We start from the raw sequence: 24,240 nt of genomic DNA, 5'->3' as shown, positions 1-24,240 counted from the left end.
AGGCACTTTTCGCAGGAGGATACAACGCTACTGAAAATTACAAAACGATAACGTTCCGAGTAATGTGGCATCAAACAGTAACCATCTCAATCGCAACAATTCTATTGAAACTTGGCAATGTGCAGAAAACTACTTCTTTGAAACAGCGTTCTTTCGTGGTTTCAGTCTTTCAAGACGTTGAAATGTATCTCCAAGTGGATATTTCAGTGGTTTGAGGGCGGATTGATCTAAAGATAAAAATCCAGGTTTGTCATTTTTTGGTTGTTGTTGTAACTCCGAAAAGCAGTATATTCTGGGGATTCTGAGATTTAAGCACTAGAAATTCATTTAGTAAATGCTCAAGAGTCTAGCTGTGAAAAAAACATCTTTCGCGGTTCTCATTGGATGAACGATGTTCTATCACAAATAAATGATAGAATGGTTCTGCCATTTTTATAATCAGCCGCCTTATTGGAATTTGAATTTTTTGAAAAGTTGACAAATCTTCATTGAATATTTTATACATCATTTATCCCATTTTCGTATTTACACCATATTTTGTGCTCTATTTGAATACAAATATTTTTCATCAACGAAAATTAGAGCATTTTACTTTTGATTTAACTTGACTGAGTGTAATCGGTTTTCTCATTGATACCATTCAAAGTTCTGGCATGAGATAAGATGTTGGCAAAATCACTTCTAAAATCTCAGTATCAATGGGGTAAATAAACTGCACAATGGAAAATGCTTGTACGATTTTTAAGCTCTTGGTTAATGCGTATCACAAAACTCAATCGTTCGCTACGCTTACTCGTTCATATTCTCGTGCTTTAAAACCGTACCGGCGCAATTTCCATTGCATGGTTCCACAGGTAACAAAAAGTATAACACTAACAATGTAACATGTGCAATTGTTACTCGGGAGGAAAAAGTCAAAAGAGGCATTGTAGAGACCTTTCCTTTTGGGCACCAAGCTACTGCCGCGATCAGGTAACGTGCAAGAAATCAAGAGAACAAAATGAAGGGGAAGCTCTTCATAACTTTTTCATCTGGCCAATTTTGGCCTTTTAACGTCATTGATGACGACAGTTGAAAATCACTCAAACCTGAAGGAAAACCACGTTAAATTCAACAGTATCACCTGTGGCAAACTGTTCACTCCCTTGTCGGTTGGCTTTCTTTCTTATTTATTGTCGGTTAATTCTCTGAATTGAATTTCCATTACTTTTTATTCGGAAAAATGAAGAACTTTTAGAAAATTTTTAAGAGTCCTTCAACAGATTTTCGGATTTTGGCACGTTTTGATCTGCCAAAATTAGCGCTTGTCTTTTGCTTTCATTGTGCATTTCACACATCTCTCACACCCCGAGGTCTATAGAGAACACGGGGCACCGGGGTCTATGGAAAACACGAGGTGCCGGGGTCTGTGGAAAACACAGGATGACTAAATAACCTAAACGAAAATAACGTGAGACAATTACCACTCCAAAAAAACCACTTTGATGGGAGCTTCACTGGAACATTTGAACTGAAATCTAGCAGTAACGTATTTATATTTAATGGAAAAAGGTTGACGAAACAAGAAGCTAGAATACTAGAAGAAAACACCTGACAGTAACTAAAACAAAGATCGATCGTTTGAAAAATACGGTTGAAATAACGATTATAATACCGCTACTATTTCATAATTCTTTTTTCCAAGTTCAAATTACAGTGAGAATTTCTATCCTAAAACGCCGCTTCAATGGGAACTTGACTGGAACATTTAAACGGGAACCCAACAATAACGTTTTCTAACATATTTATCAACGGGTTGGAAATCATAAAAATATTAGAAAAATCTATATATTATAAAAACGTTTATAGAAAAAGTTACAAATCAAGTTTCGTCCATCGATCGTGACTCAGATACCTATTGTAGGTTATTCCTTAAGGTGATTCCTCAATATTTGTAAATTGGTCAAATTTGCAACTTAAGTATGGCGTAAGTCGGTTATACACGCTGAAACAGTTCTCAAAACACGTGGGAGAAGTTAGCACTTCACATTACACTCTATTCAGTTAACTCTGTTTAAAATATAAGTGCTACACGGCCAACGTTTGCATAAACGTAACCTTTCCTTGTACTTGTACATGTTCATTGCCGTGACTTTAACATCTTCACTTCCCACGGCCTGCTCCCGTCTGACCTTGTAGCTCAGTCGGTAGAGCGGCGGAGATCTAACCCGAAGGTCGTGGGTTCAATTCCCACCCTGGTCAGAGTTTTTCTCTGTCCTTGTGTGGGCCCATTTCCATCTGTAGGGCTAACGCTCACATGGTTTATATGGGACTGAAATCTAGCACTTCACATTACACTCTATTCAGTTAACTCTGTTTAAAATATAAGTGCTACACGGCCAACGTTTGCATAAACGTAACCTTTCCTTGTACTTGTACATGTTCATTGCCGTGACTTTAACATCTTCACTTCCCACGGCCTGCTCCCGTCTGACCTTGTAGCTCAGTCGGTAGAGCGGCGGAGATCTAACCCGAAGGTCGTGGGTTCAATTCCCACCCTGGTCAGAGTTTTTCTCTGTCCTTGTGTGGGCCCATTTCCATCTGTAGGGCTAACGCTCACATGGTTTATATGTGACTGAAATCTAGCACTTCACATTACACTCTATTCAGTTAACGAAGTTATGAATGACTCATAACTCTTTGCGAATAAGCACGCGCATTCTGAGAACATGGCGAATTTTGTTTCGATCTACGATAATCGAGATAGACAGTTTGGTGTTTTACTCTTAAACGAGCACGGTGACCTATATTTTTTATTGAATGATTTTGGTGTACAAATTATTCCCTTTAAATCAATTTTTTTTTAAATTTATGGGAAGGAAAAAAAGATATAACTAAAAACGCACACAAAGTCCCTTACCTAAGGAAGTAAATTATGATCTTGAAAACAACGACTCGAGAGACGCTTTGAATGGACGTCGTTTTCAGCTGTTGAGTGACTTTTCCGTAAACGATATAAGACAGTGTTCCATATGCTCTAGACTTTCTACCCATCAGGTGTTTTTCCAAGTGTTACTTTAAAAACCCTCTCGTTTAGCTACCGCAAAATGTACCCTGAGCCGATGAAATAACGCGCGTGATTAGTATTTGTACAGGCAACCATGCGGTAAGATTGGCCCATTACATCTCTTAATTAAGCAAGAACGGTTACCTATTAATGTTTTTGTTGTTCTCAAAACAGAGATTAGCAGGAAACAATAAGCGAAAGTTTCAAGAAAATCGTCGACAACTTTTTTTTCTGAGGAATCACCTTAAGTATTGCATGTGCGTAATTGCGAGCCTGGTTTTGGAGCCTTCACCGTTGCCATCGCCTTTGCCTTCGCCAGCCCCTGTCCCGCTGGTGCGCGGCAATGGGCCTTAATCACACGGTGGTTGAGTCCCAGGTGGTGTGCGTCACGAGATTCGACAAATCAGAATGCGTTATTCTTGGAGTGATTATAGCGCTTGGAAAGACTTGTTTCGAGCAGTACATGTAGTTAAATTCTAGTGAAATTCCAACCTTGTTTTCATACTTTGGAAAGTGTACCGCCGCGAAAAGTTGTTGGAACAATTTTTATTGATGCTGGTTACGTTGTTTTTGAATATTTTCCTTTCATTCGCGTTTGTGACGAGTTTAAATCGCTCTGTCACGTTCAAGCCGCCATTGTGATTTCAGTGTCAATTTAGCCGTTCTTCTTGGACTTACTGCTGGTAACTTCAACCCTTCCTCCCTGTAAATTTTCGGGTCTACCCGGGTCTACACCTGCTGGTTTTACCGTTACAAGGCGTTGAAAGTGTCTTGGTATGAAGAGATCATCACAGCTAAGTGGCACTACTCCAGGGAAGCCAACTGAGAAAGTAGACCAGGGAAGGCAGGGGAGTTAGTGTGGCCCAGTGGTTAGGGCGCTTGCCTTGAGATCCGGAGATCCCGGGTTCAAGACCCGCACTTGTAAATAGCCAACTGGTTTGCCTCCGGCTAGTAGGGATTCTTAACAGTTGTTGTTGTTGTGTTCTGTTGTTTCGTTGATTGTTTCATTGGCCCTGAAAAGCCCCTATGGGGAGCGGTCAAGTAAGTATGTATTGTATTGTATATTGTAAACCGAAGTGGGAGCCGGCGCGAAGAGAATAACGCCAAATCGAGGAAAAAGTTTGTTCAATTTTAAACCAGAAAAGGTAAAGAAATTTGAATTTTTATAATATATTTGGGAAATAAGTGTTACATTTCCCAAATATTTTAAAAACTGATTTGTAACCAGGTGGTTCCATGGTAAAAAACGAAAATGTTACACTGGTTAAAAAATTATTATTGAAAAAACATCTTCAAATCCCAACGTTTCGGCTACTAACATAAGCCTTCTTCAGGGGTAATAAAAATATACAACGAAGTGACAAGTCTATTTAAAATCGCGTAGATGCTAATAAAAACAGAATGTATCATAAAATCAGTTCTTGTCCAATAACGCCAAGGCCCTGTACTCCTGGGGCAGGTGCATGCCATCATTGCGGTTGAGCGGACTTTTGCATGTGTTAATTTCCCATGCCTCTTAGAGGCGTCGGGTTCGCCAACCGGGACTGCTACGTAATATTATAGACGATTCCCACGAGATAGTTTGGCCAGACTGTCAAGAATGTTCGGCTAGTGCAGATTTCTTAGGGTGTTCTTGTTCTTTGGAACGGGATCTTTCGGCTTGGGAGAAAAGTTACCAATGGTCTGGTGTGGTCTGGCGTGGTTAAAGGAACAACGGAGCCGATCAAGCGGGTTTTAAACAGTTATAATATCAAAGTCGCCTTAAAACCACACCAGACCATTGGTGACTTTTTTTCCAAGCCAAAAGATCCCGTTCCAAAAGATCAAACGCGCGGGCTAATTTATTATGTCTGAAATAAACTCTTCCAAGAAAATAAAAATGACACGAGAGATAATGAGGGATTACTGTACTCACCTTGCCCGATGTTCGCTGGTCAACCGTTCTCTTGAGCCTCGATACGGTGAGAGCAAGTAAGTGAACGGTTGACCAGCCGTGTCAAAACTCGTTGTAAGCGAGCCTCGAAGGATTTTGAAAATTTGAATATTTTTCCCTGTTTCTCAGCAATGGATACTCGCTGGACCTTGAAACTTTTGATCAAGGAGGAGTAAATTTATCCGTGTTGCCATCGCCGGAGTTTGAGCGTGACTGATGCCGGAGAAGTGTGATTTTATCGGCGAGATGTGAGGTAAGCTAGAAATTACTTTCCAGGCTTTCCTTTATTTAGGTACGAGTGACAACACGGGAATTTGAGAAGTCGCTTAAATCGCATTCAATCAGGCAAATAACCACGCAAAAAGCGAGAAATTCACCACGACAATAAAGTACAGCTTTTTATTGAGAACTTTTGCGGGTAAATATCTTTCAGTTTGTTATCGAGATTCCCATACAAATCCTTATAATTGTTTACCTTCCGACTCTGGGCCGCCTGTGATATCCCTAGCTTCCCCTCTCCGAGGATTGGGCAGTTTTTAACTTGTCTTTTACAGTGTTTCCCAGCCCAAAAAACGATATGTTTTGGCTGTGGCAATACTTTTAAGCCCAATTCTTCAATATCTCGACATGCAGGAAATCTTGTCATCGTTTCAAAGATGGCGAGAGAATGGACTTGCCAAGGGAAACTACTCAGAAAGCCAGAAAATGTTTATTTTCACTGTCATGTCTACTGTGTACAACGGAAATAACCTTTTTCTGTAGGCAGGTGGTGTTCAGTTCCTCTAGCTATGGAAACTTTGCTCACAATTATGCACAAGCAACTGTACTTAAAGGGGCTACGTCACGCAAAAAGATGTCATTTCATGACACCCAAAATGTCAAAAAAGTAGAATAAAACATTGCAATAACCACTTAAAACTATTGACCAACATAAAAGAAATACAGCAAAAGGAAAGAGAAGCAAGGATGGAAAAATATGGACAACATTGGAACGGATTGCATTTGGCTAATCTTGAAAAAAGTCCGCCCGACGTTTATCAAGTGCTCAGAATCTTCTTGTTTGTGATGTAACGATAATCTTATCAGTAAAGGAATTCCATATGACCATTTTCGAGTTTTAAACTCGTGAGTAACTAAAGATTTTCCTTAAACACCCTAAAATAACGTGACATAGCCCCTTTAAGGAATAACCTAGGTATCTGAGTCACGATGGACGGACGAAACTTGATTTGCAACTTTTTCTAATACGTTTTTATACTATACAGATTTTTCTGATATTTTTTTATGATTTTCAGCCTGTTGATAAATATGTTAGAAAATGTTCTCGTTGGGTTAACGTTCAAATGTTCCAGTTAAGTTCCCATTTAGGCGGCGTTTTAAGATAGAAATTCTCGCTGTAATTTGAACTTGGAAAAAAGAAATATGAAATAGTAACGTTATTTTAATCGTTATTTGAACTGTATTTTGCAAACAATCGATCCTTGTTTTAGTTACTTTTAGGTGTTTTCTTCAAGTATTTTAGTTAATTTTTTCGTCAACCTGAGTCCATTAATATATCTTGTATTTTCAACCGCTAGAAACAAATTACAAGCACAATACGTTACTACTAGATTTCAGTTCAAATATTCCAGTTTAGTTCCCATTAAAGTAGTTTTTTTAGAGTAGCAATGCCCACACGTTATTTTCGTTACTTAGTTTATTTAGTCACCCCGTGTTTTCCACAGACCGCGGCATCCCGGCATCCCACGCCCCGGCGCTTTTACCAAACCACAGGAGGTAGGTGTCGCTTAGGAAGGGTTTCCTTCACTATACGATGGTTTCATTTCGTTGGTTTTGTTTCCATGTTTTCTTGTTTTGGGTTTTGATGTATGCCGTTGTTTTGAGCGTATTTGGAATGTTCCCTATTTACAATGGTCTAGAATTATTTTCTCAAAACGTTCTTTGAAAGTACTTAAGCTGGGAACAACATTCAAGTAGATTGTTAAATGGGCTATTGAACGACAGCTACATAGCTTACACTCTTAAAAATTGGACTTTTTGACAGCTTAGGCCCAAGTTTATGACATGCCAGCCTCGTGACAGAAAAGAAACATCCAAGAAACTAACAACAACGAAACCAGAAATTTTAATGCAGTGTGGCCTCGCAACAATGGATTAGCACTGTACTTATTTCAAGCGTAGGTTTTCCATTCACTTGAGACTTTCGTTTGAACTTCCTTGAATGCATACAAAACCGAATGTTACAAAGTGTACTTCATGTAATGAAGCATATTTCATTTCAAATAAAACCGTTTGCTGTACAATCGTTAAAAGGATCTTCATTAAAAACTCAAACCCTTCAAGAACAAAACGTTTTGTTCTATGTATTTTGATATCATTTATATGTGAATGCTATATCACAATGCGAATATAATACAGAAAGAATCTTAACCCTGCAAGATTTAAATTGGGTACATTAATATATCGTTCAAGGATGCTAGTAATTCTAATACATTGCAACAATTCTTTCGGGCTCTGATTTTTGGTCCACTCATTATTTCCAAGGGAGGATTAATTTCAAAATTATTTTGACACTGGCCAATACGATTAGTATAAAATACGTTCAACCAGGCCAAAGGGCTCTGTCAGTTCTTTTGCTCTAGCCAGTGCAGCAGCAGCACCTGACTCACCGATTTCATTCTCAGACAAAATTAAGTGTGTCAGCGTTGAATTGATTTCCACTGCTTTAGCCAGTGCAGCAGCACCTGAGTCACCGATAAAATTGTGAGACAAATACAACTTTGTCAGCGTTGAATTGATTTCCACTGCTTTAGCCAGTGCAGCAGCACCTGAGTCACCGATAAAATTGTGAGACAAATACAACTCTGTCAGCGTTGAATTGATTTCCACTGCTTTAGCCAGTGCAGCAGCACCTGAGTCACCACATTCATTGTCAAACAAACCCAAGGTTGTCAGCGTTGAATTGATTTCCACTGCTTTAGCCAGTGCAGCAGCACCTGAATCACCGATTCCATTTCCAGACAAATTTAAGGTTGTCAGCGTTGAATTGATTTCCACTGCTTTAGCCAGTGCAGCAGCACCTGAGTCACCACATTCATTGTCAAACAAACCCAAGGTTGTCAGCGTTGAATTGATTTCCACTGCTTTAGCCAGTGCAGCAGCACCTGAATCACCGATTCCATTTCCAGACAAATTTAAGGTTGTCAGCGTTGAATTGATTTCCACTGCTTTAGCCAGTGCAGCAGCACCTGACTCACCGATTCCATTGTGAAACAAATTCAACTCTGTCAGCGTTGAATTGATTTCCACTGCTTTAGCCAGTGCAGCAGCACCTGACTCACCGATTCCATTACCAGACAAATTCAACTCTGTCAGCGTTGAATTGATTTCCACTGCTTTAGCCAGTGCAGCAGCACCTGAGTCACCGATTTTATTGTGAGACAAATCCAATTCTGTCAATGTTGAATTGATTTCCACTGCTTTAGCCAGTGCAGCAGCACCTGAATCACCGATTTTATTGTGAGACAAATCCAACTCTGTCAATGTTGAATTGATTTCCACTGCTTTAGCCAGTGCAGCAGCACCTGACTCACCACTTCCATTACTAGACAAATCCAACTCTGTCAATGTTGAATTGATTTCCACTGCTTTAGCCAGTGCAGCAGCACCTGACTCACCGATTTCATTACCAGACAAATCCAAGGTTGTCAGCGTTGAATTGATTTCCACTGCTTTAGCCAGTGCAGCAGCACCTGAGTCACCGATTCCAACACCAGACAAATTCAACTGTGTCAGCGTTGAATTGATTTCCACTGCTTTAGCCAGTGCAGCAGCACCTGAGTCACCGATTCCATCACCAGACAAATTCAACTCTGTCAGCGTTGAATTGATTTCCACTGCTTTAGCCAGTGCAGCAGCACCTGAGTCACCGATTATATTGTCAGACAAATCCAACTCTGTCAGCGTTGAATTGATTTCCACTGCTTTAGCCAGTGCAGCAGCACCTGAGTCACCGATTCCATCACCAGACAAATTCAACCCTGTCAGTGTTGAATTGATTTCCACTGCTTTAGCCAGTGCAGCAACACCTGAGTCACCGATTCGATTCCAAGGCAAATCCAACTTTGTCACCGTTGAGTTTTTTGCCATTGCGTGAGCCAGCATAGCAGCGCCACTGTCACCCATCTGCTGTTGACACGAAATAACCTGAATTTCAAGAAGCGAACCAAGAGAACCCGCCAATTCTATTCCAAAGGTACCCTGTTCATTTTCACTTTCCTTAATACAATTCAATGCAGTCAATACGTAGTCCTCCTCATTTGATTGGTTGATTTGACTTGCTATACTTGCCATGAGTGCCATGGCTTTTTCCTCGGACCGTTGAGCCAACATACCACAGGTAAACATGAGCACCTGCTGAAACTCCTTAAAATATCTTGTGTCAGCAAGTAAGCCATCAGGATAAATTTCCTCATCGACAAGCTGGCAACTGAGGTAAAGTGCAGCAAAGAACTCCTGAAAGCTCTTGTGGAGAAACCCATAGCAGCAGCTCGGTCTTCGTTTGCTGCGTCCAGCCTGAGCCGACAGAAATCCCAATTCAGGTATTAGGTTGCTGGTACCATTTCGGAATGCACTGTCGTCGAAATACATCTCATCATTGAGCAAGCCATTCCACGCTATAGAACCAAGATGCTTTAATTCAGCGTGGTATAATTGTGTTAGGTCTTCGTCTGTTTTTGGTAATTCTTTCTTTTTCCTATACCTTCTCAGCACACAATGCACTATTTCGTGGTAAAGCCGAGTTCTACCTTTCAGCAAGTCTCCTTGGAAGTCTTCCCAAAGGAGACAAAGAAGGGCTGTATTTAATGGATTTGCAGTTAGTCCGCTAAGGCTTGCATCTGTGCCCAGCTTGTCCAAGAGCTTTTTCGCAAGATGCTCATTGGTTTTGAAATATCTTGAGATAAAACCTTTAGCAGCGTCTTTAGTAAATCCTTCGACCTCTAGCAGGGTGTGACAGTATTTGCGTACTTTTATCCCAGCTTCGTGGCGAGCTGTAACCACTAAGTAACAGTTTGGAAGCATTCTCCCTTCAATGATTTCTTGATAGGCGGGTAAATAATCGCTTGGCAACTCATCCAATCCATCAAGTACCAGCAAAACCCTTGACTGATGGTCCCGAACGAAGGTAAAGAACTTCTCTCTTTCTTCTTTCTTTATGTCTCTTGGTAAAAGCTGGTCATCAATAGCCTCCCATAAGTCAGAGGTAATGTCTCTACACTTCAACAACAGCAACACTTGGAAATCAGGAAACGAATCTTCAGCTTTACAGTTCTTGGCCCAGTCATAAGCAACCTTGTTACAATAGGTTGTCTTTCCAATGCCTGGCTGTCCTTCAATCAAAACTCTTTTGGGTTGTGAATGTTCCTCGTGTGGTTTGAAGATTTCCAACATGTTCACAATGGAGTCAGTCTTTACCCCTCGTTCTTTTTTCCTGCTGACCATTTTAAGCCTGGTAAAAATGTTGTCAAGATGGAATCCAAACTCTTCGCACCACGGGAATGGTGAAAGCCATCCTTCACGATCTTTGTACAGTTGTTGAATAACGTCGATAAAGTCAGCCACTGGCCCAAAAGCATCTGAAAGAGAGAAATGCATTACTTGAAAATAGAAACGCCGTTGTTCTCCCAGCATTGAATACTTGACAATGATACTTACGTCTTAGTTTTATTAAGGTCGACTGTACTTATAATTGAGTGTGAAATATGTGATACTCATATATAAATTGAATTTCGGATTGTGACAACTCTAAGCGCTCTTGGATGCCTTCAATAACCGCAGGACCACCTCGACCCATGACATAGAGCATGTTAGTTGTTTCTTAATATTGCCATTTCACAAGAAGGAGCCCTGAGAAGGCAATCGCTGAGTGTATACTGAAGAAATACAGTTGTTTTGCGGAGATATAACGACACTGCGTTATTTGATATTTTCCAACTCGTGAATGGCTCAAGCCATATCTCCGCTCGTATTTAGGGTCTTAAGAAAAGTGATTGCCTCTCTTTTGAAAACAAGAACGTCAGCCGGTCGTGGTTAGTTTTTATTTTTTTATTTTTTTCCAAACACGCGATGATTTAGGCCAATGGTAAGTACGAAACAGTTGACAGCAGATTAACTTTTTTCAGTTCACAGAAACACAGAAAATTCACATCACCAGTGCACGAGTCAAAAAGTATAAACACAGCGGCATAGGCTAGTTTCGAATTGTGCAGCAACAAAAGAACACACTCGAGCTTCAGGAGAATAAGTTGCATTTTCCTTTGCTTAGAACAAAACAAAATGCAAATTATTCCCCCGAACCTCGACTTTGGTCTTTTGTTGCAGCACAATTTGGTGCAGGCTTATAACCAACTTTGATTTCCTATATTAGTGGACCGCCAAAAACGAGTTCTGTCCAAGTAATTACTGGTATAGTGATTGCGAAAAAATATGGTTTCTTTGTAATTTACTAGTACAACGGTCGGCCGGCCGGCGTAGTGTAATGGTGGCTCCATAATGTAATGACTTCATTTCATTCCAATCAGTTTTGTGCAAGCGGATAAAAGCTCTTCACGAAGTTACAGAAAATGATCTCTGGCTACACCAACATTGCCACTCTGTGGTGCCAAACGCGACTGTTTCTTATGACTGGAAGGGAATGTAATCTTTTACTGATCCAATAAACTGCAGACAGCACGTGACACTTTGATTTCTGTTATGGTTTTACTGAGTTCATTCATTTGATTTTCTAGTAAAGATCCGACCACTATGAAGATTCTTTTGCAAATATTCGACGTTTAAAACCCATTCAGGCAAACTAAAGTTGCTTTCTTTTTAGTAGAGAAACGAAATAAGAAACGCGTATCTCATTTTGCATCGATTTGGAAGGGTGTCGGGTACAGTTCCATGTTTTAATAACTACTATTTTTTTTTTCTGTTGTTTCGTTTTCTTTTGTTTTCCCGAAATCACAACATAAAACAGAAAAGACAACAAAAGAGCGAATGGACCTCGAGTTGGCAATTTGCTGATTGAGATGGCCGATTTCGAAGCTTGCAGTAACCCTTTGAAGGTGGCGTGACATTTTGATGGAATAATGTTCAGGGTAACAGACTGATGTTTGCGCAAGAAGTACGCTTTGTTTCACGACGTGAAATATTTCTCAAACATAACGGCATTTTTTTACGGCGTGAAATATTTTCACGGTAATTGTGATCTTTTTTCACGGCGTGAAAGAGAAATTTCACTCATAGTCCAATCCTTTTTCAAGATTTTCACGGCGAGGACCGTGAAAATAGCCATAGCGTGAAATTTGGATAGGCCCAAAAAAGAATAAAATAATAAAATTTAAAATATATTCATGCAGTGATCTTGGTGTTTCAAGCAATCTGATTGGTTTGCTATCTCGGAGTAATTGAGCATTATTTACTGCCTATGAAGTAAATAACGTGTGATCCAAACAAAACGAAATGGCCGGCGTAAACTCGCCAGCATTTCTGATTTGGAAATATTGAGCATACAAGATGCTGCTGGGATACAGAATACAAAGAGGGCCACAACATTTGGCCTGAAAGTTTTCAAAGATAACAGAAGAGTTCATACTTTGCAAACCAGTGTTTGACTTCGTTTTTCCAGATAATTATTGCTGAAAATTAAACAATCTTCACGCCAACAATTTGTTTCACTCGGAGTTCTACTTTTTAGGGCTGGTCACCCAGCAAAACGAATTTGTTACTGAAATCGAGGGATCAGATGTGATCTTGGACCACTCATCAACTTTGAAGGCTAAATTGCCAGCTAGTGTATTATTAGTATTATTGTCAGTGGCACTTACAACGGCCACTTGTCTTTGTGAGAATCTTGTGTTTTAGTTTGGAATTTGCTCGTTTGACAAGCAGCACCGTGGACTGTACCACCCCTAGTTGCCCCAAGCAGCTGAGCTCAGGTATCTTCTGTATTGAACATTATCCTTTGGAGTGTAGTCAACGCATCTGCATTTGTGCTTTTCGCCACTCTGTTCTGTGTCCTGTAATCTTTATAGCTATTTTGTTAGCTTTAGAGATGTCGTCCAGATTCTTAGACACATCGTCGGCCAAGAGGAGCTCTGAAATTGATGTCGACGATGCACACAAGGACTTGAAACCCTTGATCAACTCTGGCTTCAGACATTCTCAACTCTTCAATGACGGTTGGAAGCCAGCATTGCGATGACAGAGATGACGTTAAACAGAGGACCCAGACCCAGAAGATCTTTGGGGTCTAGGGGTTCCTTCTTTGAAGGCCACAAGGAACCTGAGCAGTCTTCTCAATGGACGTTTGGTTCCTGAAGCCCTAAATCAGACCATTTTTCCCTTGTGACAATTTGTTCCAAAGTGATGTATCCACGTGTGGATGAACATATATCATTTCGCAATTCTCTGATGTGTGATACGTCTCCCTAAGAGACTGCATTCTCTCCTCTATCGCTTTTGAGGTAAATGATTTTTTCTACTCGCTTAGATAGAAAATCTTGCACTTTTGGACGTTTCGTCTCACTCCCATCACCAATAGACAGTGGGAAGTCACTCTCTTCAAAATATCATTTGCATAACAATGCCTCTTTGTAACAAAGGTAAATTGAACATGTGCAAGGAAGTATGCATAATAAGGGAAGAATGTGGATGGTGAAAGAGAATTGAACATTTAAGCCTCAAGAACAGTTAGGGTTAAGAGTATAGTTCAAGCTGTTACTGCGCATGTACATGTGGCTACTTGTTTAGCATCGATATCTCGTACTTTGTCGAACACAACTTTGCCGTTTGCGTCTTCTCGACTCATGGATGGTTCTGTTTCAGTGCAGAAGTCCTGTGCAGCCATCCTTCATGGCTATCAAATTCGGATATACATGTACTACATAACAATATCTTTAAGCACCAATGGCAACTCAAATTACTTCTCATAATAAATTCAAGTTCCTCACATTTTAAGCAAATTACCAACTGCTGATTTTATATGTGGATAGCGAAAATTTGGACAGATTCCTACAACCACTACAAAGTCTTTAAATTTTGGTAAGCTAGAAAATGGTACTCAGTACTGTGCTTGAAAGAGACTCCCATCCAACATTTGAATTTTAGACAACTCCTTACAGTGATTACAAATATCAATAATACAGCTGTACCTTGTTCCTGATCACTGCGTCTGCTTGTTCCCGCTCCTGCCTGGTCAGGATCTATTGGAAAACAAACAAAATAATCTCCTGTCAAGCTGAAACAATCTTAATCCAAAACATGTAAAATTGCTCCTTGACAATGAAGGTAGAAAGGTTACATCGCAAAGTGCGCTTGTTCATTTTTTTAAACCAAAATCATGTTATTTTGTAAAACTATGATTGTCATCAAGATATCTTGTCCACAATGAATCAGTAAATACATAAAAAAAAATTACCAGAATCTTCACGTTTCTTTTTCTTTCCCCGGTACATTTGCATAACCTGGTTCCACAGAACATCCTTTAATGACTTCTGACCTTGCTTTTTAGACATCTTCTATCACCACTGTACAAGGAAACAGAATTTCAGTGAGACAGGGGTCAGTGTTTTGTTCAGATGATGTACATGTAAAACCAAGATTAATCAACATCTCAACCATTCATCAGATTCCCCCGTTCACCTATAGTTCAAGCTGGGAGGGCAATTTTAAAATTATTTTTCTTTTTAAGTGAGAGCTATGGGATTAGGTGACGTGAGGTGGGAGGAGAGGTAAGAACCAGCCCAGTACTCAGAAGTACCAGTGGCAGCAAGGTTCAGTGCATACACTCCTCACACCAAGGGACTGACTGGAAAATCAGCTGTCATACTTTCTTCCACTCCAAACGTACGCTACAGGGAAGGAAGGCAGGGTAGAGTAAAAAGTGTGAAAGAAACATGCAGGCAATAGGAATGGGCGACATTAAGCAGATTTCATGATAGTTTTCAGGGAGTGCACGTACACAAGGTTTTGAAGTGGGCCATAACTGAGCCATTAGGCTGGATTTTGATCTGGGCCAAAATAAAGCAAAAGTAAAGTAAAGCAACCATATTTAACGTCGATAACTCGTAACAGTAATTCAACTGACAAACCTGAGGTCGACGGTGCGCTCATTTTACTCCCCCCTCGCCATTAGTGCTCCGTTTTACAGGTATTTAAAGCTACTTAAGCTACACAGAACGGAAAGAAGTCGAAACAAGGATGTGAGATCCGGGAATCGAAGTCAGGACCTCTTGCACCAAGACCGCAAACTAACCGACTGAGCCATCCTCGCTCCTTTAAAATGCAATTGAGCCACAAGGTTTTTCAAAAGCAGAGCCATTCCAAGTTATATTTGGGACTTCAGATCCAACTACACGTATTAGTGCCACAAGAAGAACATTTTCAAAACAATGCCAAAGGACAGATTTTTCATGTTTGTAGAAATTAACTTTACGGCTGTAGGCTTGTAATACAAGACTGAAGGACTAGGACTCTCAGAATTTATTAGCCAGTTAAATCTAGGGTTCAACACCCCTTTCGCCAAAGGCATACCCTGGGTATTTAACTCTATCTTCCCAGAGGTTGTAAAGTTGGTGTTGTGGGTCTCAGTGCCTGCACGCAATTGGGGAATGATAGAAAGACTTCGAGCCAAGGACAGCAACGAAAAGTGAGTAATTTTCTCACTGAATTTAGCTTTCTAAATTGTCTTTATACCTATTCTAACCACGTCCTTTAAAATAGAGGTGAAGTTCCTCAAACTTGCACATACAGGCCCCCTACACATTAATAGGGAAACTAGATTCTGAAAACGTAGAATATTTTCTCATGGGGGATCTAAATTGTGACTTGCAATCCAAAGGCAATGTTAACGTGAAAGCTCTTCTAAACATAACAGACATATGTGGATTAGAACAACTCATTAACGAACCAACCCGAATTACACCTACTACAAGTACTTTAATTGATCTTATTTTCACAAATCGGCCAGAGAATGTGTATTGTTCGGGGGTGTCTCATATCGCCATAAGTGACCATAGTTTAGTTTATGCATATCGAAAATTTCAATACCCACTTTCTCCAAAGGAATTAACTTGATAACATATAGACAGTTTAAACATTTTAATTGCGTAAATTTTTATGCGGACATTTTATCCCAACCTTGGGATAACATAAAGCAATTGTATGATCCTAATGATATGTGGAAGAGGTGGAAAGAATTATTCCTGAATGTGTGTGAAAAGCACGCACCGATTAAGACCAAACGGACACGAGATTCTAAATCCCCATGGATAACCGCTATTCTAAAAAAGCGGATGAATTTCAGAGACCGCCTCAAAGGAAAGTCTATTAAGACAAAAGATCCATTTATTTGGAACCAATTTCGAATGGTTAAAAATCAAGTGAACTGGGAAATTAATAGCGAGAAAAAAACTTATTATGAAAATGCCTTCAACAATTGTTGTGGGGATCAAAGCAAAACATGGAAAGCAATCAACGAATTGACTTCGCGTAAGTCTAAAAAAACCGTAATTAATGAGATGGAATATAATGGGGTAAATTCTGGAGATCAAACAGAAAACGCAGAAATGCTAAACTCCTTTTTCACAGAAATTGGGCCAAGCCTTAGTGGAGACGTAACAGAAGTTGATAAATCCTTCGAAGAATTTCTTACTGAAACTGATAAAAATTTTGTTTTTGAAAAAACGACACCAACACATGTTTTTGCACTACTATCAAAGCTCTGCAAGTCAAAGGCAACTGGATTAGACAATATTTCAGCGAAACTTCTAAGGGAATGTCCCGATGTACTAGCAGAATCTCTTACTCGTATATTTAATCAATCCCTAATGAGTGGCATCTTTCCCGATGAGTGGAAATCTGCCAGAGTCACTCCATTGTATAAAAATTCTGGGAAGCGCTCTGATCCGACGAATTATCGACCAATATCAGTAGTTCCAGTTGTGGCCAATGTCTTTGAACGGATAACTTACGATCAGATTTATCTTTATTTAACTAAAAACAACTTTCTCTCGTGCCATCAATCTGGTTTTTGGTCTTTGCACTCCACGCTCACAGCACTTATCGAAGCTACAGATAGCTGGGCAATGGATATAGACCGTGGTCTTGTTAATGCCGTAGTCTTTTTAGACCTCAAAAAGGCATTTGATACAGTAGATCACGATATTTTGTTACGAAAATTGCAATACTATGGAATTTGTTGGACCAGCCATCAATGGTTTGCTTCTTATTTAGATAATCGAACACAGATTTGTCATCTAAATTCTTGTAAATCAACTCCAAAATGTCTAAGATGTGGTGTTCCCCAGGGAACAATTTTGGGACCTCTTCTGTTTTTGACATATATTAATGACTTACCCCATTGTCTGACATACATGTATTCGGAACCCAGAATGTACGCAGCCTGACGCTTGCCAGTACTGATATTAAGCATATAAATTATTGCCTTAATCACGACCTGAGTAGTGTGTACGAATGGCTCTCTGCTAACAAGCTCACTCTAAATATGACAAAAACTGAGTTTATTCTTATTGCATCAAGGCAGAAGTTATCACAATTTACGGAAAGTCCCTCTCTTACAATAAACGAAAACGCAATAGAACAAGTAACTTCCGCTAAATCCCTTGGGAGTTTATGTCGATCAAAATATAAACTGGGAGTGTCATATTCAAAACATCTCTAAGAAGATAGCTTGTGCCATTGGTGCAATTAAACGAATTCGGCATCTCACGCCATTTAATGTTCTAATTAAAGTTTATAATAGCCTTATTCAACCACATTTTGATTATTGCAGTGTAATGTGGGGAAACTGTAACAAAGGCCTTTCTGAAAAACTGCAAAGGCCTCAAAATCGGGCAGCTCGCATCCTAATGTCTGCCAGCTATGATAGTAATTTGGATGATTTGTTCCGGGCACTAGGGTGGCGAAGACTCTACTATCAAAGATTGGAACAGAAGTCTATCATAATGTATAAAACATTACATGGTTTGACACCTGATTATCTGATATCAAGATTTGTATATCGTGACAACGTAAGTGCTTATCGTTTAAGGAATACCGAAAATAAATTAGTTCTTCCACAACCCCGAACTGATTATCTCAAGAGAAGTTTTTTGTACAGTGGAGCTCAGTTGTGGAACAGCTTACCTGTAGACGTAAGACAAGCGTCTTTACTGACCGATTTCAAATCTAAGCTAAGTCGCCACAGTTTAACGTAATATCTTAATTTTAAGTAAATTTTAGACACGGCCTCCATGAAAAGCAGAATTTTTATTTATTTCTTTTATTTGAATTGTTATTATTAAATTTTATTGTATTTGGGTAGATAGATATACTACTATAGATAATGGACTAAATCAACTGATGGAAACACCGTGTACAAATAAAGTTATCTTATCTTATCTTATTCCTGCAGGGCTCAAATATGCCTTCCTTAAGCCCTTATACATGCATCTATGGCTGGGTAAAGAAAAAATACTAAAAAAAGCTTTATTCTGATGAAATACTAGGATTATCCTTCTTACGAAACAGCCATAATCTTCACCGCATGCAGTGAACATATCATTTTTATCTTTTTTCACATGTGAGGATATGGGTGTGGTCATGGTAACTAACATGATTATCTAATAAAAAGCGAGCTTCCCTTTCATTGTAGGATACTCTTGTGCTGTAATACAGTTCTTCTCTACCACATAAACATTTTTTTGCACAATTTGGCATGATCATGATTTGTTTTTCATAACTTTCATATCTTGTTTCATGTTATACAGTGTACAACATGGGTGTTTTAGCGTTTGGTGACAACTTTTTCACTATTTCGAAAATGAATAAAACTAGTTGTTTTCAATCTGGACATTTCATCAATATCTACGTAATAAAAAAGAATATTACATGGCCACTTGTGGATACGATATCTTGTCATACTGACAGTTCCTCTCATGAGTAGGGACAGGGAACGAGTGAGAGATACTGAAGCAGCGGGCTCACAGCGACTGTTGGGGGGTCAAACTGTCACGTGCCAAACAACTGTTGTGGCGAAAAGTGATTGTACTGATCGATTTCAGTCAGGTATCACAGAAACCAGCTGTGATTGACGATGATTTAATTTGCCGATAATCGAACGTAAACAAGTACAAGGTGGTGAATAAACTAATTATTAATAAAAGATGCTGCAATACAGAGACGAGAAAATCAAGTATCAACCAATAAGTAGCACGCAATCCAATCGTAGTTACATTCCTCCTAAGTTTGTGTCAAACCCTACGAAATGCGACAAAGGCAAACATGGAAAATTAAAAATACACGATTAACAAACTAAACAATTTAAGCAACAGTTTGAGTAACCCTGCGATGGACTAGCATCCCATCCAGGGGGCAGTAAAAAAATACTCTAGTCGCTTCATGCTACGGAAACCGGGGATAGGCTCCAGCGTGTTGGGCCACTGGCTGCGAAACGCTTACCTTGAGTAACTTGAGATTGTAAGGTACAATTTGGCAATGCTCGTAGGAGTGCCAATGCCAGCACCTGACATGAAAAAGGGGATTAATATCATGAAACTAGAGAAATCTGTTGGTTTCGTTAAATACATTATACAAAAAACCTAAAATAACGTTGTCGAAGGGATAGTAAAACGTTATAACTAACAAAAAAACAGTTGCCGTAACAAAACAGGGAGGGCGTTGTCGCACACTGTTATAGAGTAGCTCTCAAATCGAAGAAAAGTAAACCAACACACCGGTTCCCGCTTGTACTCTAAATAACCAAGGGTAACCAAACTGAATCTGTCAATTATACAACTATGATCACAAAACTGAAAACCTATGGGACCGGTCATTTATTAGAGGGTATTAGAGGGGGAGGTGGGGGTGGGCTCGTTCATTTTAATTTTCCTATATATAATTTCCCGTGGGCCTGTTCTTGCCACTGCATAACATAGTGTGGCCCCCTTTGAGTCTGCAAATGAAACAAGATGACCCGCCCTCATCAACAGAAACAGTTTTAATACAACTTAAATAAAACTCACCGAACTATTCAAAGAAAATAGCGACTAGCCCTCCTCCCAGATCTAGTAGTTGTCACTGTGATCTGAATATCATCCCCCTTCTCATCATTTTGATAATAAATTAATAATATTTGATTTGTTGTTGATTCCTTCAGTGTTGTTTATTTTATGTGGAACGGAAACTGGTATGGACAAAAATAAATGGCCTCTCAGAAGTGGTTGCACATTTTTAGGCAAGCCCCCATTTTCAGGTGCACGAAAAGGTACCTGTATGACCCCCACCTCATTTGCACCAGCCTACTCTCTTCCCCTCCCTCTAATAAATGACGGGTCTCTAAGCATGCTACTTATATTATATGTCTGGAAGAGCAACATTTCAAACACACGTGATCGTTAAAGCAATGTGATTGGTAAATTAAAAAAATAATAAACTGAAACAGGAAAGCTTTGATACAGGTACTATCAGCACTCGAGGATAAAATTCGTATTCCCGCGAGGCCATGAAATTTCCTCTACAAGCTTGGATAAAGGAAAATCCAAGAATTCAAAGGCTAGAGTCTACAATAACCAGTGGTCTGCCACTGCAGTACTATAGCCCTACAGTCATCTAACTTGAATTCGTAATGATGCTACCCAAAATAGTCCACTTGTTTGCACTGCAGTCCGACCCACACTAATGCAGTTAGTCATTTACATGATAAGGGCATATTTTAGATGGTGAGTCTTCAGTTGAGGGTTTGGAACTCTGCAATAATACCGTGTGCCTACCGTGTATGTACAAGGTTTCTGTACACTTACATGTATTGGCATTAACCATAGTTCTTGCTTTCTAAGCCTAACCACTCACTTTAAATTTTAGAGCTCATTTGGGTGAGATAAAGGCATATTTTAAATAGCTACCTATAAGTTAAAGGTTTGAGACACTGTAAATCATGTCTAATAATTGCCCGCGGGACAGCAGGACCGTGGTGGCAGTTGTTTGTGATCCACTCGCTTCAAGATGATCCATTCGGCATGTATTATAATCCTCCATTGTGTTACTGCAGAACTGCAGTGGCAAGCCCTTATATCTGTTTTACTTTATCTAGTCATGCATAATTATCGACTGCGTAACTGGACGACTGCAGTGGCATGCATTTATCACTCCTAAATTTTACACATCATGTCTAATCCTCGACTATGGGACTGTGAGACGGCGGTGACAGTCAAACTTTTCAACAAATCACCAGTCGTATTTATTTTGAACGGTGGCGGAGTCATAAATTGTGACATGTTTGCATTTTCTTTTCGGGAACATATAGAAACTTTGATGGTGGCATGTGCTTGAGAATGCTTTAAATAAGGTCTTCACAGCCTGTTTGTGTGATTCCTTTAGAAAATACCTTGACTGTCAGCACTTTTTTTTTTTTTTACCAGTTTGAGCATTCTACGGCTAAAAATACCGCTTAAAGAAACTATGAACTATGAGTTGAACACAAGTCGAAGTCCGGAGCGGCACACCCACATATGAATGGGGTAGCTATGCTTGTCATCTTGGTTAGGAGTGTAAAGTTCGGATTTTGGTTTCATTTAGGGTGTTCTTGGCAAAACGCCATCATATATAGCAGTGAAGGTTTCGTTTAGGGTTGCACACGAAGAAATATAAAAATATATATATGTAATATGTAGATTTAGCTAAGCCTATAAAAGCGGAGCTCCCTGGTTATTTATTCTTACTGCCTGTAGGCTTAGTGAAAATTAAAGGTTTTCGAATTGTCCTTGTTTTGTTGTTTCCGGTAACTGCTTAATTACTTAAATTACTTTCTTTGCTGTCTTGTATAGAAAAACTCATTGCCTAACTAGTGAATTCCACGTTAAATTTCACGCCAAAAAACCGTTATTGCATGAATCATGAAGTGATGAGTGCGATATCGGTTTTTCGAGTAAAATTTACTTTGGAATTCATCAGTTTGGCAATGAATTTTCTTGAATCGCATGAGTTTTAAACGAAAACAAGCACACCCTCAGCGAGCAAGTGGAAAGGAAAAAGGCCATTTCGGAGTCAACTACCAGCAAATAGGAATCACGCTAAAATTAAGAAACCGTCAGGAAACTTTGTCAGTTCAAGGTCAAAAAAGAGTTTTACTGATGTTCTTTATTCCACTTTATCTCTGAAAACGAGATCATTCACATTTTGATGTATTTCATTGAAACTTGCCAGCTTGACCTGGAACAAGAATCGGCAAAATACGGCAATGCAACCAAGAAAGGACAGTGAAACTTCAAACAGGATCCGTTCCAACAAATTACCTTTAGGTGCTTTAAACGAACTTCTGAAAACACAAGCTATGGAGATCTCTCCCTTATTTTACGAGAACTCATTGCGATTACGTGTTCATAACATAAGGGGGCAATATTCTTGTCACTGTCGAGGCAGATAGAAAAACAGTTGGGCAAACGGATTAAAAAAGCACTTGTTCGCTCACATTTTGGAGCAAAATAAAGAAATCAATCATTTCTTTATGTCCAAGAGAGTACAGAATTGTTATTTAATTCCTGTTGAGAATAAAAATTTGAGTTTCATTCCTGAACAAATGAAAAAAACTATTAAACCACTTTTTAAAAATATGCATCCGTAAAAATAACAAACGGTGTAGTGCCCAAGGAAAGAATTTGTGGAATAACTTCTTCCACTAAGTTTGAGTTATTACTGTATTCTGTTTTGGTGTTGTCGTTCTTTCTCTATCCTTTCATTTCTGTTCTAGTCATAGGTCCTCCAAGCATCATGCAACCTTATCAGAGCTTCTAAAGTTCTAGATATGCCAAAAATTGCAATACAGAAATAAAAGCAGCTCTAAACAAACTTAAAATAAACACTGAGCTTCAAGTGTATATCCCTCCGATGCTTGACTTGAATCGATGATGTCATGGCTATAATACCAAAATTTCTTGCATCGATGGGTTACCATATTTTCTTAACTATGGTGTTCCGCGCGCGGAGCTCCGCTAATACGAATTGTCTCCTTTTTGTCTCTTTTAGGGGTAACAAAAAACTTGGGCATAGCCAGATTGGTCTCCTTTATGGGTTTAATCCAAAATTTCCGAGAAGTATCCCTGCCCATTCATCCCCCCCCCCCCCCCCCCCCTTCCAGGCAGGTATGCTTGTCATCTCGGTTAGGGGTGTAAAGTTCGGATTTTGGTCTCATTTAGGGTGTTCTTTAAGGTGTTCTTGTCAAACACCATCATATATAGCAGTGAAGGTCTCGTTTAGGGTTGCACACGAATAAATATAAAAATATACATTTAATATGTTTTAAATATGGTCTCAGCTTAGGTTTCTTAATAACCTTGGGCCACACCTAGATTGGTCTCCTTTATGCGTTTTATTCCCTATATCCCCCAACATATAGAATCTTTTCATACTTTTGCGTTGAAAATTATTTGTGAAAAACATAGTTAACTCGCTGAGTGTTTAGGCATTTTCTGATTTGGTCATGTTGTTTACCAAATATGGGAGTCGAACCAGACAAAGAAATGCTAATTATAAAATAATTGGGATAGTATGCGCAATATTGGTCAATAGCTGTGTTAAGATTAGAATATGTAAACACTGCTGTGACATGAAAACGAATTTTCATTGGTTATGTGTTGTCAGACGTGTGTTTTGATTGGCTGGTCGGAAACAAATGTTTACCATCCTTGTTGCTTTAGAACACCAAAAAATACCGTATTAAATCCTCGGTCCACGTATTCTGATTCCAGAATAGGATCAATCGAACACACCCTAAGTACAGCTTTGTAATTATTTCTTGATGGTCGTGTGAAGGACTGCCTGCTCAATTTATGAATTCAACAGATGGTCATAGATGGCTTCCAGTGTCGGGTTTCCTTTAAGCACGGCGAAAAAAAGCCAGCGTTCACATATATTTTACTTCAATTTATACATCGGTGAAATATCCAAACGAAGTGTAATGTCTTCTGACGAATCACATTCTTACCCTGTAGTAACGCAGCAAACACATTCCGTACCTTGTTTAGCGTCCACTACTCTGGGCTTTAACTTTGCCTTTTTCGAGGTAGAAAGTTGAATCGGTTTTCACAGTGATCAAGAGGGATTGGACAGGACCTGTTCCTGAGACACAAAGGAATTCAACATAAGATTATCTCATAACATTGTTTGAGTATAGATTGTTTCAAGGAATAACTAAAGTAGCCTGCTATGGACAAAACGCGTATGC

The 24,240-nt window shown here is 39.3% G+C and overlaps 2 protein-coding genes across 19 annotated transcripts in view; both read right to left on the bottom strand.

Annotated features, from left to right (window-relative positions):
• LOC137984000 (NLR family CARD domain-containing protein 3-like) overlaps positions 1 to 24,240 on the bottom strand; it is a 349,493-nt gene that overhangs the window by 305,906 nt on the left and 19,347 nt on the right. For 17 of the 18 annotated variants that reach the window (XM_068831171.1, XM_068831169.1, XM_068831165.1 and 14 more), the window contains 2 exons: positions 24,032 to 24,134; positions 19,482 to 19,545 (listed from right to left, as the gene is read on the bottom strand). The gene's annotated coding sequence lies outside the window, so the exon portion shown is untranslated. Of the gene's footprint in view, positions 1 to 19,481; positions 19,546 to 20,044; positions 20,253 to 24,031; positions 24,135 to 24,240 lie in introns of those variants that run through there. The other variant, XM_068831181.1, reaches the window with a different exon arrangement.
• LOC137983997 (NLR family CARD domain-containing protein 3-like) overlaps positions 5,065 to 24,240 on the bottom strand; it is an 89,601-nt gene continuing 70,425 nt past the window's right edge. The window contains exon 7 of the mRNA XM_068831156.1: positions 5,065 to 10,615. Coding sequence (XP_068687257.1) covers positions 7,566 to 10,615 — 3,050 coding nt within the window. The 3' untranslated portion in view covers positions 5,065 to 7,565. The remainder of the gene's footprint in view (positions 10,616 to 24,240) is intronic.

The sequence above is a fragment of the Montipora foliosa genome, chromosome 13, assembly GCF_036669935.1.
Source record: "Montipora foliosa isolate CH-2021 chromosome 13, ASM3666993v2, whole genome shotgun sequence".
Classification (NCBI taxonomy): Eukaryota; Metazoa; Cnidaria; class Anthozoa; order Scleractinia; family Acroporidae; genus Montipora; species Montipora foliosa.
Note: the sequence above shows the minus strand (reverse complement) of the source record. Positions and strands in the feature narration are given on the sequence as shown.